The sequence below is a fragment of the Colias philodice genome, chromosome 31 (genome assembly GCF_061535455.1).
Source record: "Colias philodice isolate Cphi_HAF_F1 chromosome 31, ilColPhil1 Martin Lab GWU primary, whole genome shotgun sequence".
NCBI classification, from domain to species: domain Eukaryota; kingdom Metazoa; phylum Arthropoda; class Insecta; order Lepidoptera; family Pieridae; genus Colias; species Colias philodice.
The window spans coordinates 656,144-668,919 of NC_143116.1; the positions used below are offsets into that span (position 1 = coordinate 656,144).

Here is a 12,776-nt window from a genome sequence, read left to right on the forward strand (position 1 = left end):
AATAAAAAAAGTAAAAAGTAAGATCTACTCTTCTCTTTAAAATAAACTTTACAATAATACAATGTGAAAATTTATCGATACATCGTCGATGTATGAATATTCACTTATAATACCACAAGAGCTTCAAAATTATCGGGTATTTTCCGATAGGTTCGTTGCAAACAAATGAAGGAGTCAAGTTTTTAGTCAAGGTTAAAAAATCACGAGCGCGAAGCGCGAGTGTTTTTTCCTGAAAAACTTGACGACTTTATTTGTTTGCAGGGAACCTTGAGGGAAATGCCAGATAATTTTGAAGCTCGTGTGGTATTCGGGGGATTATTTTTCCGTCCCAAATGTCGGCCAATAATTTCACAATTGAATTGAACCTGTCAGTTTGACGTCAACGACCAGAGAAAATTTTCAAAAAATTATCAGTATAATACCATGTAGGTTGTTCTATTGGTCGATATTTGGGTCGAAAAAATAATGAGTGATATTATAACCTGGTGAAAGTACGAAGTGAGATCTATTATAATAAATCAACAAAATCATCAACATATTAAAATTAAATAACATAATCTGATTAAAGTAGTTAGTTCTATCCACTCTTCTTTACAAAAAAACAAAAACAATATCAACAGTGTGTAGAAATAAGTAACAAATCATCAATTTACAGAAATTAAGTGACGCAATGATCTGATGGTAGTATATCGTTAGATCCAATCTTTCTGACAGCAGCACGGGTCGGGCGGCGCACGTTGGCCTCACACGAGCAAACTCGGCGCGAGCCATTCGTCCTCTCCGATCTGGAAGGTTATGTTCACTTGAAAGAAGAAAACGTGTTTGTTGTTATAGGGGAGATTATATCATTTTTCATTACTTAATAAATAGATTGATAAATGACTGGCCGGTTGGCTTGGTTGGTAGTGGCCCTGCCTTCCAAGCCACTGGTCTGGGTTCGATTCCCACCCGGGGCAAATATTTGTGTGATGAACATAAATGTTTCCTCTGTATCTGAGAGTTAATTATCTATATAAGTATTTAATTAAAATTACACATATATGTATGTTTATCAGCCATCTGGTTTCCATAACACAAGCGAAAGCTTAGTATGGGATCAGATTATGCAGTGTGTGAAAATTGTCCTGATATATTAAAATATTAAAAATTATTTGATTTATTGGTATGTTATTTATTACTTGAGACGACAGACTTTGTTTTGCTAGTATATCCAGTGGTTAAAATAATAGAGTCTTGTTAGAAACAATATGTTCGTTGTATGACTATTTCATTGATAAAAATGGACAAGCTATGTAAAGTCTTGTAATGTGAAGAACTACTCTAAGACACTATTTGGTCAATATTTTATTGTAATGCTTGTTTAATTTATAAATATCTTATGACAATATACTACTTGAATGAATATCAATTTTTAGGCATATTTATATTTATTATTCATTCATTAATTAACTAGTCTAAGCCACTAATTCTTAGTTGTAGGTACTTTATATAGGTATAGGGGTGCACAAATGTTTCATTCATAATCAAGTACTGGATATATGGTATTTACGTTAATTTTACAAGTTTCTAGGTACTTTGACAGGTATATTATACACAAAATTAACTGTACTATACTCTGTCCATTATATTATATGCTTTTTGACAGCTTCACGCCTATGAAGGATTGTATTGTTTAGGTTAAAATGTCATACAAATAATTATTATTGTACTTAATGGACAGGCCCCGCCCACTTAGTGATGTCTACACAGGATTATTCAATGATGGGTCGATAGATTATAATAATCGATAGAAATACTCTGTAAAATATATCCGATGCAGAAAAACTCTTCTATTATGTTATGTAATTTAAACAAAAAGACAACCAAATTGTCAGATAGAAACTAATAAATAATAAAATATTAGTTTAGTTTAGTTTTAACATACAATGCATAGATATGTGGTCTTATTATTACATATGTTATTTGTTCGTTCGAATCGAATCAGATACGTAAATAATAATTACAAAGTAATCTGATTCGATTTAAGTATGATAATATTTTGAATTTATAATCGGAATGGTATCACAATCGATAATCTTTACCTTTATCTTGACATAGACTATTTTTCTAACAAATCTAGCGAAAAAGTAACTACATTATAAATAATTACTATTCCACAAATATATCTAGCGAAAACTCACTGGCTGCACTTGAAAGTGCTGCACCGGGTAGTGCAGCACCTGCGGCGGTTGGGACATCGCAGCGACGCCGCCCACACCGCCAACACCGCCCACACCGCCCACACCCCCGCCCAGAGCCCAGGGCAGTTGGACTCCACCCATGCTGGAATAATTTGTATGGATTTATGTTATAGCATTTTTTTATTTCTCGTTCTCGGTTTCGTAATACGAAGAGAGTTCTCGTGAGTTCTCGTCTCGGAGGCCAAGACCCACTTCGGGGTTTCAGCGCCACAGGAGTAAGTAAGTATTTATTTATTTATTAACAATAGCTTTCTGGCCGCGGATTCGACTGTATACTAGCCGTATTTCAGCTGAAAGTCAATTTCGGTATGAATGAGATTTTTCACTTAGGTAAAAAGTTGCCTATGCTCAGTGCTCACATCATGTTAGAATGTTGTGACGGGAAGGGAAAACAAAAAAAGTTTTCAATTTATTTTGTAATTTGCTTCCTTATATTAAGCACTTTGCTTGTATTAAGCACTTTTATCAAATTCAAATGCTGTAAATTACCCACCATATATGGATACCCACCATAGAAATAAGCTAAATTAATACCTTTGTGTAATTCTATTTCTTATCTATTAAAGAGCTATTAAGAACCAGACATACAAGTATCTTAAGTTGGGTACTTTAGTAAGTAAAAACAAATTCCTCCGTAACGTCTTTAAGGCTGCAGTCTAGCAAAATTGCGTTTTCAACAAGTTATTTGACAATTTTTTCCCGGCTAATGAAATGATAAACTGAATTTTTTTTTCTTGTTTATCAATTAGTGCTATTTACGCAATGCGCGTGAATTTTTTCACATTTATAAAGTTACTCTAAGTTACCTTAATCAGGCCTTCAAGATAAGTCTCTTTCCCCCAAAGACATTTCGAGCTAAGTTTGTGCACTCACTACGTTGCAACCGATTACAATTTACACAATCTGATCAGCGCATTATTATCCTTATATAGTCGTTATTAAAAACTGCTGAATACAATTGCCGAAAAACTTATGATTTTCCTAATTAGAACGTTATAAATTCATTAAATTTCCCATTTTTTGCCTTACAAAATCTATTGATAAATACTGCTAAAAGTTATTTTTTCCATTAATTTATTCGAGTTGGTTGAAGACCAATGAGTATTAATCCTTTAAAAAAATTTTTTTTTGAATTTTGATAATTCTTTAAATATTAAAAAAATATTTAAAATAATTAGGAAAAATCCTAGCGAATTTCTTTAGTCGCGCTCCTTGGGCCGGAGCGTTCTGACGTGTGCTCTACGCTCGATTCTCCTTCATACCGAAGTGAAAGTTGCTCTACTTCATTAAATTTAATATTTTTGTTAATTGATTATTTTTATCTTAGTTTTGTGCAAATATTCTTATTTTTAAACATTTGATTTCGATATGGAAAATAAGCGAAAAAAATACGCGTGTAACTACAAGAAAAAAAATTATCTTCGAACATAAAATTAATGAAACCAAATAGATTGCAAAGGTGATTGGCAACAATTTCTTTATTTTACGGGGTGTCAGTAAAGGGATGTATATTTCTTTAAAACTAAAGTAAGCTCATAAATTTTCTTATAATATATTTTTTTTGAAGTTCCAAAAATGTTTATTTTTCGTTTGAGAAATACGAAATATAATATAAACTTGTATTGAGAACTTGAACTTCCCAAGTTCATCCGGGGAAATCCCCATACGGGGAAAATGATTTGTTTACTCCAAAATTATATGCCGAGGTGTTTTAATTTTTTCTTCTATTCATTTTCAACGTAGCGGCATGTTGTTTGATTATTAATTTTGTAACTTAAATACAGGATGTTGGTTTTATATTCTGATCTTACAGACGCGCTGACAAATTTAGTCCGCCATTTCTAGTTTAGTCCACCAACTCTAAGTACCAATATTAAAACGAATGGATTATCATCACATCATCAAAACTCAGATGTAATGGAAGATCACAATAACATAGAAAATTCAGTGGGTGTTGAGAACTAAACAAACACAAGTAACAAAGACGCGAAGAATAAAAAAAGAGGACGAAAACGATAATTCGTTGATGCTTTCCCTTTTCGACGTATTGTTAGGGTACATCACCAATCTGCAAAAAACAAAACTGATGATTCCCAATTGCTGATTAAAAATGAAAAACAAATAATCGACAACAGTGGTGAAAATTTGCTGATCACAATGAAACATCCTTCAGTGGTAGCAGATTTACTCATTTCAAATGTCCGATACAGTTGAACAGCGTAAAGGAGAGGAGGACAGGAAAACATTATGAATGTGGATGGTGGATTGTATACAGGGTGTAATCGTTAAGTATGTGCAGGCGATTATGACGTTATTATTGCAGGTATCAAAAAACTTAAAACTGATATCGAAATTACTTTACCTAATGAGCAAAATGACAATAATAACTTTTTAAAAGTATAACGAGAAATATCTAAAAAATTTACTTTATACACTCCCATATCAAAAAGAGAAAATGGGACTAGTAGAAGTTAAATGTCTAATTCCGGCAAAAGACATGAATGCGGAAGATGCGGTTAAAAATAAAAAAATTAATATTTGAAATACAATGCAAAAAATAACACTTTTGTCATAGATAAGAATCATGACTATTTTTTCCAAATTCAGGGACAACTAAACGTTGCAGAAGCAGAAGTCTGCTTATTTGCTGTTTGGACTGGAGTGAATCATTCGTTAAAAATAGAATATATATAAAAAAATTATGTAACTCTTAGGCAAAATAAAATGATGGACCATTATCAAGATTTTACATAAATTGCCTACTGTCAGAATTGATTGATTCGAGACTTCAGCATTCGATGCCCATCAAGGACCCATCCTATATCATTCAAGCGATTGAAAAAAAAAGAGATAAATCCAGTGCAACCGATAAAGCATCAGAATGCTAGCAAAAGATTTATTAGGTTTATCAATATAAATCTATATATTATACATAATATAATAAATCTGTAGAAGACGCGAAGACCGAAATCCGCGCGGACGGAGTCGCGGGCGGAAGCTAGTCAGAAATAAATATCTTTTGTTTTCATTTGCGTATTTTTCTATTTTATAATTTTTTAACACAAACATTACATTTTTTTTATTATATACAAAATTTGTTTATCCGTTTTATTAGTTAAACTGAACAACTTTCACTAAGAAACTTAGGTCGAAAAAAATGTATAGAGTTATGCATTTTGTATGGAAAGCTTATTTTTTTTTTATATTTCGTCCAAATTTCTTTGTAATAGTTGATCAGATATATAAACATGAAGTTGAAGATATCAATAGAAAGTATTCGCAAATTTTGTGTACTGATAAAAAAAAATCACCCGGTGTAATTTTCACGAAAATTGTTTCAAATTGTCATTTTTGGTACTTATTACGAATATTAAATTATGCATACGAATGATTTAATTTTTAAAAATTAAGTGGAGCAACTTTCCCTTAGTACATTTGTATTATTTACATATAGGATGACAGGATGCATTTGTTTGCACTACTAGACCAAGCCCTTAAGTATTAATGAATGGTTTACCAACTTCTTGGACAAATGAAAATTTCATTTTTTTTATTGTCGATAGGGAAGAGCTTGACCACAATCTCGCCTGATGTTAAGCTGAGATGTGGTCTAAGATGGTACGCGCTTCCCTAGAAGGTACTTGTTCACTCTACGCTTGAAGACCCCCATATTGTACTCGTCGGGGAACACAGATTCAGGAAGCATGTTCCAGTCCCTTGCGGTTCGGATAAAGAATGTGGAATCGAACCGCATATTTTTTATTTTTTTAATGTCAGAGCAAGCAAAGGAGCAGGTGGGCCACCTGATGTTAAGTGGTCACCACCGCCCATAAACACTTGTAACACTAGAAGTGTTACAGGTGCTTTGCCGGCCTTTTATGGACAAATAAGCTCTTTTCTTGAAGGCCCCAATGTCGTAGTTTTTTTATTTCATTTTAACTTCAAACACTCACCCCATATACTGCTGCTGATAGCCAGCAAACTGTCCATACGAGTACCCCTGAACCCCTTGCATGCCCTGCAAGAAGCCGCCCAGTTGCTGCGGGTAAGTGTTGTACCAGTAGGAGGCGGGCGGCACTCCGCCGGTGTAGGCGGCCCCGAATGGGGAGTAGGCTGTACCGCCCAGCTGAAAGGAGAAATATTATATTATATTATCACTACATCTATACAAATATTATAAAGAGGAAAGGTTTGATTTTTTGTTTGTTTGTTTGTTTGTATGAATTGAATAGGCTCCGAAACTACTTGGCAGATTTGAAAAATTCTTTCACTGTTGGAAAGCTACATCATTTCTGAGTGACATAGGCTAGGTTTTATCCCGGAAATCCCACGGGAACGGGAACTATGCGGGTTTTTTTTTGAAAACGCGGGCGAAGCCGCAGGCGGAAAGCTAGTCTATAATATATATAAAAAAAAAGCCATGTTAGTTACTCCACTTATAACTCAAGAACGGCTGAACCGATTTAGCTGAAAATTGACAGGGAGGTAGTTTAGAGCCAGCAGAAGGACATAGGATACTAAATATAACTAATACGGCTTCGCCCGTGGTACATATTTACGTTTTCTCTACGTAAGAACCATCCTCGTACTTCAAGGAATATAATAAAAAAAGAATTATCGGAATCGGTTCAGCCGTTATCGAGTTATGCGCTTACCAACACATTTTGCGATTCATTTTTATATATAAGAAGACTAGCGGTCCGCCCCGGCTTCTCCCGTGGTACATATTTACGTTTTCTCTACGTAAGAACCATCCTCGTACTTCAAGGAATATAATAAAAAAAGAATTATCGGAATCGGTTCAGCCGTTCTCGAGTTATGCGCTTACCAACACATTTTGCGATTCATTTTTATATATAAGAAGACTAGCGGTCCGCCCCGGCTTCGCCCGTGATACTTATTTACGTTTTCTCTACATAAAAACCATCCTCGTACGTCAACGAATATAATAAAAAAAAAATTATCGAAATCGGTTCAGCCGTTCTCGAGTTATGCGCTTACCAACACATTTTGCGATTCATTTTTATATATAAGAAGATTAGGTTTAGATAAAGTGGGTGAAGCTGCGTTCGACAAGTTAGTAAAACGATAAATTATTATTTGTCTGTATTTTTGGGATTCAAAAGTGCTTCTAAACGAAGTCTAGTTGAATAAATAAATGTTTGAATTTTGAGTTTGAATAGGAAAAAATCGATCGTTACGTAAAATTTTGCTGTGGGAAAAAAATAATCTAGAAAATTCATGACGAAGGAAATAATTATTTTATATATTTTTTTTAACATCAAACATATATTATAATACTAGCTTTCCACCCGCAGCTTCGCCCGCGCAGTCTAAGAAAAACCCGCATAGTCCCCGTTCCCGTGGGATTTCCGGGATAAAACCTATCCTATTTCCCGAGATAAAAAGTAGCCTATGTCCTTTCTCGGGTATCAAAATATCTCTATACCAAATTTCATGCAAATTGGTTCAGTAGTTAAGGCGTGATTGAGTAACAGACAGACAGACAGACAGAGTTACTTTCGCATTTATAATATTAGTATGGATTCTTATATTATTAACTTATGTTTATTTAAGTTTTTGTTAACGTGTATGTTAACATACAAGCTTGTAGTCTCATGACCTCATACATTGAAAATAGGGCAAATATTTATTATCATCTATTTCTCTAAGGATTTTCTTTATCGTAAGTAGGTTACCAGTTTTCTATACTATGCAGACATTTTTATTTTACTTTCTAGAAGGTAACAATGTATTGGTTACATTTAGGTACAAGAACAAATTGCTATTCATCTATAAATATTATAAAGTTTATTAAACGACCACTAATCTCAACTATGGGTCTGATTTTAAAAACCCTTTCATTGTTAGATAGCCCATTTATCGACGAAGGATAAATCATCATCATGTTCAGACCAAAAGGAGTGGAACAATATGAGTAAAACCACGGGTCAAAGCTAGTATTTAATCAGTATTTAGATTGACTTATTTGAATACACATTATTAAATAACTGTGCATGTTATATTAAGCCCGTTTCCAGTAATAATGAAATAGCCAAAACAACGGTCTTCAATTTTGTATGACATTGATATGGGTCTTACGATTGATCAATATTAAAATAGGCCTTTATGAATATTTCTCTTGTAATAAATATTATGAAACAATTTATTTGATACTAGCTTTCCACCCGCAGCTTCGCCCGCGCAGTCAAAGAAAAACCCGCATAGTTCCCGTTCCCGTGGGATTCCCGGGATAAAACCTATCCTATTTCCCGGGATAAAAAGTAGTTTCTCGGGTATCAAAATATCTCTATATCAAATTTCATGCAAATTGGTTCAGTAGTTAAGGCGTGATTGAGTAACAGACAGACAGACAGATTTCGCATTTATAATATTAGTATGGAATAGTTTCACTTGCACACGCGAAATAAGAAACATTTCTTTATGCTTTTAAAAGCTAGAGTAAATATTTGACATAAGATTAATTCTAACTTATGATAATCAATTCAGTGGGTTAACGACATTATATATTATTATTATTATTATCTTTATATATATAAAATTCTCGTGTCACAATGTTAGTCTGCATACTCCTCCGAAACGGGTGGACCGATTCTCATGAAATTTTCTGTGCATATCGGGTAAGTCTGAGAATCGGCCAACATCTATTTTTCATATGTACCACGGGCGAAGCCGGGGCGGACCGCTAGTAGATAGACATGTCACTAACATACAAATTCACCATTCCATTTACTATTTAGTTAAATCGGCAAACCGTTTTATTGTTATTTGTCCTGGAAGGTTTCATATTATAATTTACTAGCTTACCGCCCGCGGCTTCGCCAGCTTTGTCTAAAACCTAATAAATTATATACTAAAACCTTCCTCTTGAATCACTCTATCTATTAAAAAAAACCGCATCAAAATCCGTTGCGTAGTTTTAAAGATTAAAGCATACAAAGGGACATAGGGAAATAGGGACAGAGAAAGCGACTTTGTTTTATACTATGTAGTGATAGTGATATTTTTCTTCCCTATATATATTTCTACTGCCATTAAATAATAGTCGAATCCTAGAAATTATTAGTCATTATTGAAATTTATAATATCTGTATTTTTCTTTATTTTGAAGCGAAACTTCTTAATGCGAGTTGAGTAAATTGTCTAGGTCACGTCATGGCAATACCGTCATGTCATGGAGTAAGGCAACGATTTTGTTATTTTTGAATCTTGCCAAAGAAGTTTCACTTCTGACACGTGTGCTCGGCACACACGATCTTTTTCTGTAAATAAATACTATTCTAATCTTTAATACACACCTGTCCTTGTGCCTGCGCGTTATTAGGGTCTCCAGATTCCTTCCCCCAAGAACATTTAACTGGTTGACCATTTATGTCTGTGTTGTGGACAGCCACTATAGCGTGGGTGGCGCTTTCCTTTGTAGAGAACCTGAAATGTTAAGTTGTTTATTAAATTTCTGACGTTTTTGATAATACAGGATCGTATACGAACTGTAGGTATTTAATAAGTTACTTTCACATTTTCAAAATAACATGAATCTATAATAGATATTAGAACATAGGCAATACAAATTATTGATGTTTGTTTAGAAATAATTTTGTATATGTTCATTCTTAAAGGAGAGTTATGGTCGGAATTTTACTGATGCTGCTTTTGAAACTGTGTTTATGTGATCATCTTTGCATATTCTGTAATCAGTATTATGTATTTTTCTCTTATTCGTGTTTCTGTCTGTTTTTATTCTGATTATTATTGATATTGACTTTTTTGATTACGTACAAAACTAAGTAATAATTGTCAGTATCAGTGTGTGCATATAATTATATATTTCCGTAACTGATTGACTGTATCCATGTTTTCGAATTTGTTTAAATTAAATCTATTTCACTATCCACATCTACATGTATGTCTTAATCTGTCTCATCTAATTACCTGATAAAAGCATATCCCTTATACTATCTGTTTGTATGTGTATTACTACATCTGTCTGATAATTACCTGATAAAAGCATATCTCTTATATCTGTTTGTATGTGTATTACTATATCTGTCTGATAATTACCTGATAAAAGCATATCCCTTATATCTGTTTGTATGTGTATTACTATATCTGTCTGATAATTACCTGATAAAAGCATATCCCTTATCCTTGAAGACCCGTATCTCCTGGATAGTGCCGAACGGCTGGAAGGTCTTCTGCACCAGTTCCTCAGACAGCCCGGTGGTCAGACCGCCGCAGTACACCGTGCAGTTGGTTGGGGAACTCTGGTTGTATACTTCGTCGAAGGTTAGGGGCTTGGAGTTGACTGTAGAATTATAAATGTGAATCTTTGTTAGGATGTGTTGTAGCTAAATCTATACTAATATTACTAGTGGTCCGCCCCGGCTTCGCCCGTGGTACCTACATGTTTAAACTATCCTATCTCTCAAGTTGGATCGAATTGCACATGGTGTGCGAATTTTATTATAATCGGTTAAGTGGTTTAGGAGTCCATTGAGGACAAACATTGTGACAAGAGATTTATATATTATACTAGTGGTCCGCCCCGGCTTCGCCCGTGGTACCTACATGTTTAAACTATCCTATCTCTCAAGTTGGATAGAACTGCACATGTTGTGCGAATTTTATTATAATCGGTTAAGTGGTTCTAAGTCCATTGAGGACAAACATTGTGACACGAGATTTATATATATTAAGATTAAGATAAGATAAGATTAAGATAAGATAAAGCTGAATAGTTTGTTTGTTTGAACACGCTAATCTCAAGAACTTCTGGTCTGATTTGAAAAATGCTTTCAGTGTTAGATAGCCTATTTATCGAGGAAGGCTATAGGCTATATATTATTACACTAAGACCAACAGGAGCGGAGCACTGCGGGTAAAACCGCGGAGCACAGCTAGCAGCTTATAAACTTCTTTGAATTGGCAGTCCTAATCTTTATGTTAGGATGACTTGCAGAGGTTATTTTGAATCAGGCTTATAAAGTTTATTAAATTGACAGTCCAAGACAAATAGCACAAACGATAGTAGCATAGAATATTCTAATATTGAGTCTATTTAATCAAACGTCACAGTCATTTCCATCGACATCGTTGGCAGTTTTTACAAATGAAATGTAATTGTTATCCGTAATGATAAGTCGTAAAGTAATAAATAAATATTTCAGGACAATTTTCATACACGGCACGATCTGATCCCATCTTTCGCTTGTGTTATGGAACTTAAATTGAAAAAAGCGTCTACCATTTGTCTGGGCCAGCAAAAAAGTAACATACATATAACCACGCAAAACGCTTTCTTTAAACCTGGACATAATTTATCTACATATCAACTTATCGTATGTAAACAAAATATTGAATATCTTCATGATAATTTAGAGCTTTCATTAAAATACAGGTTTAATAAATCGTGTTTAAATTCAGTTCTAAAATCTGTCATTTTTACCCTTCTTTCTAATAAAAACATCTGATTTGCAGATATATACTGCTAAAATTGGAGTAACGAAACGTTTTGTAACGGACCGGAAGTGAACAGGAAGATTACGCGCGTACCGGAAATTGGACGGAATTAGGAGCTGTTATTACCGCCCCGTGTGAATAATTTATAGATTGCAGTGGTCGTAGTTTGTAATGATATTGAGTTGTTTTTATAATTAATGCGAAATGGAATTAAACGAAATAACATGTGAATAGTTTTATTAGTAACTTTGAAGAGGAATAATATTTCATCTTTTGATTATTATAAAAGTGTTAATAGATATACATTTTTAGCTGTTATAATTTCTACGCAAGTATCTTTTATACAAAATGCGTATAACTAGATTCCTTTTGAGTAAATTTATTGGGCAATGTTACTTTCATATTTTAAGCAGCTGAAACGCGTTTTCTTTGTTAATAATTTATATACTTGAATATTATGACAGCTTACATCAAAACATTTTAAATAATACCATCCACTTTATCCTATACTCATATTCAACGGTTTTAACATCTCCATACAGTTCCAAAAATTCAAAACTAGGGAGGTACATGATTACACACTGGGCTTATCTTAAGACGCTCAGAGTTGCTTCTGTATTGTCATTATACCCCCTCGTGGGGCACGGGGCTTATAACATTATGTTGTTTTCAAATTGTTTCCTTTTATAAGTATTAAAGTTACATTTTGTCTCGTTATTTTCACTTAGGGGTATGAAAAATAGATGTTGTACGATCAGAGCTATCCGTTATGCACACAGAATTGGATGAAAATCGGTCCAGCCGTTTCTGAGGAGTATGGTAACTAACATTGTGACGAGAATTTTATATATAATTATAGAGAAGAGATAGTTCGCCTATGAGAAGTGTTAGAAAAATATTTCTAATCAAAATAGTTTATAATATCATCATTCATCACGCCAAAACCAATAGCAGCGGAGAAATGCGGGTAAAACCGCGGGGCACAGCTAGTTAATAATATAACGTAATGAGATGAGAGCAAATTAAAATATTAATTACGTTTTTAGAAAACTCAAT

At 33.8% G+C, this 12,776-nt stretch overlaps 1 protein-coding gene across 2 annotated transcripts in view; it reads right to left on the reverse strand.

The window, feature by feature from the left end:
- Nucleotides 1–439: 439 nt before the first annotated feature.
- LOC149475005 (cytotoxic granule associated RNA binding protein TIA1) overlaps nucleotides 440–12,776 on the reverse strand; it is a 116,743-nt gene continuing 104,406 nt past the window's right edge. For both annotated transcript variants that reach the window (XM_089713902.1, XM_089713901.1), the window contains 5 exons: nucleotides 10,386–10,566; nucleotides 9,560–9,689; nucleotides 6,194–6,366; nucleotides 2,181–2,322; nucleotides 440–785 (listed from right to left, as the gene is read on the reverse strand). In XM_089713902.1, the coding sequence (XP_089570028.1) occupies nucleotides 744–785; nucleotides 2,181–2,322; nucleotides 6,194–6,366; nucleotides 9,560–9,689; nucleotides 10,386–10,566 (668 nt within the window). In that variant the 3' untranslated portion in view covers nucleotides 440–743. The remainder of the gene's footprint in view (nucleotides 786–2,180; nucleotides 2,323–6,193; nucleotides 6,367–9,559; nucleotides 9,690–10,385; nucleotides 10,567–12,776) is intronic.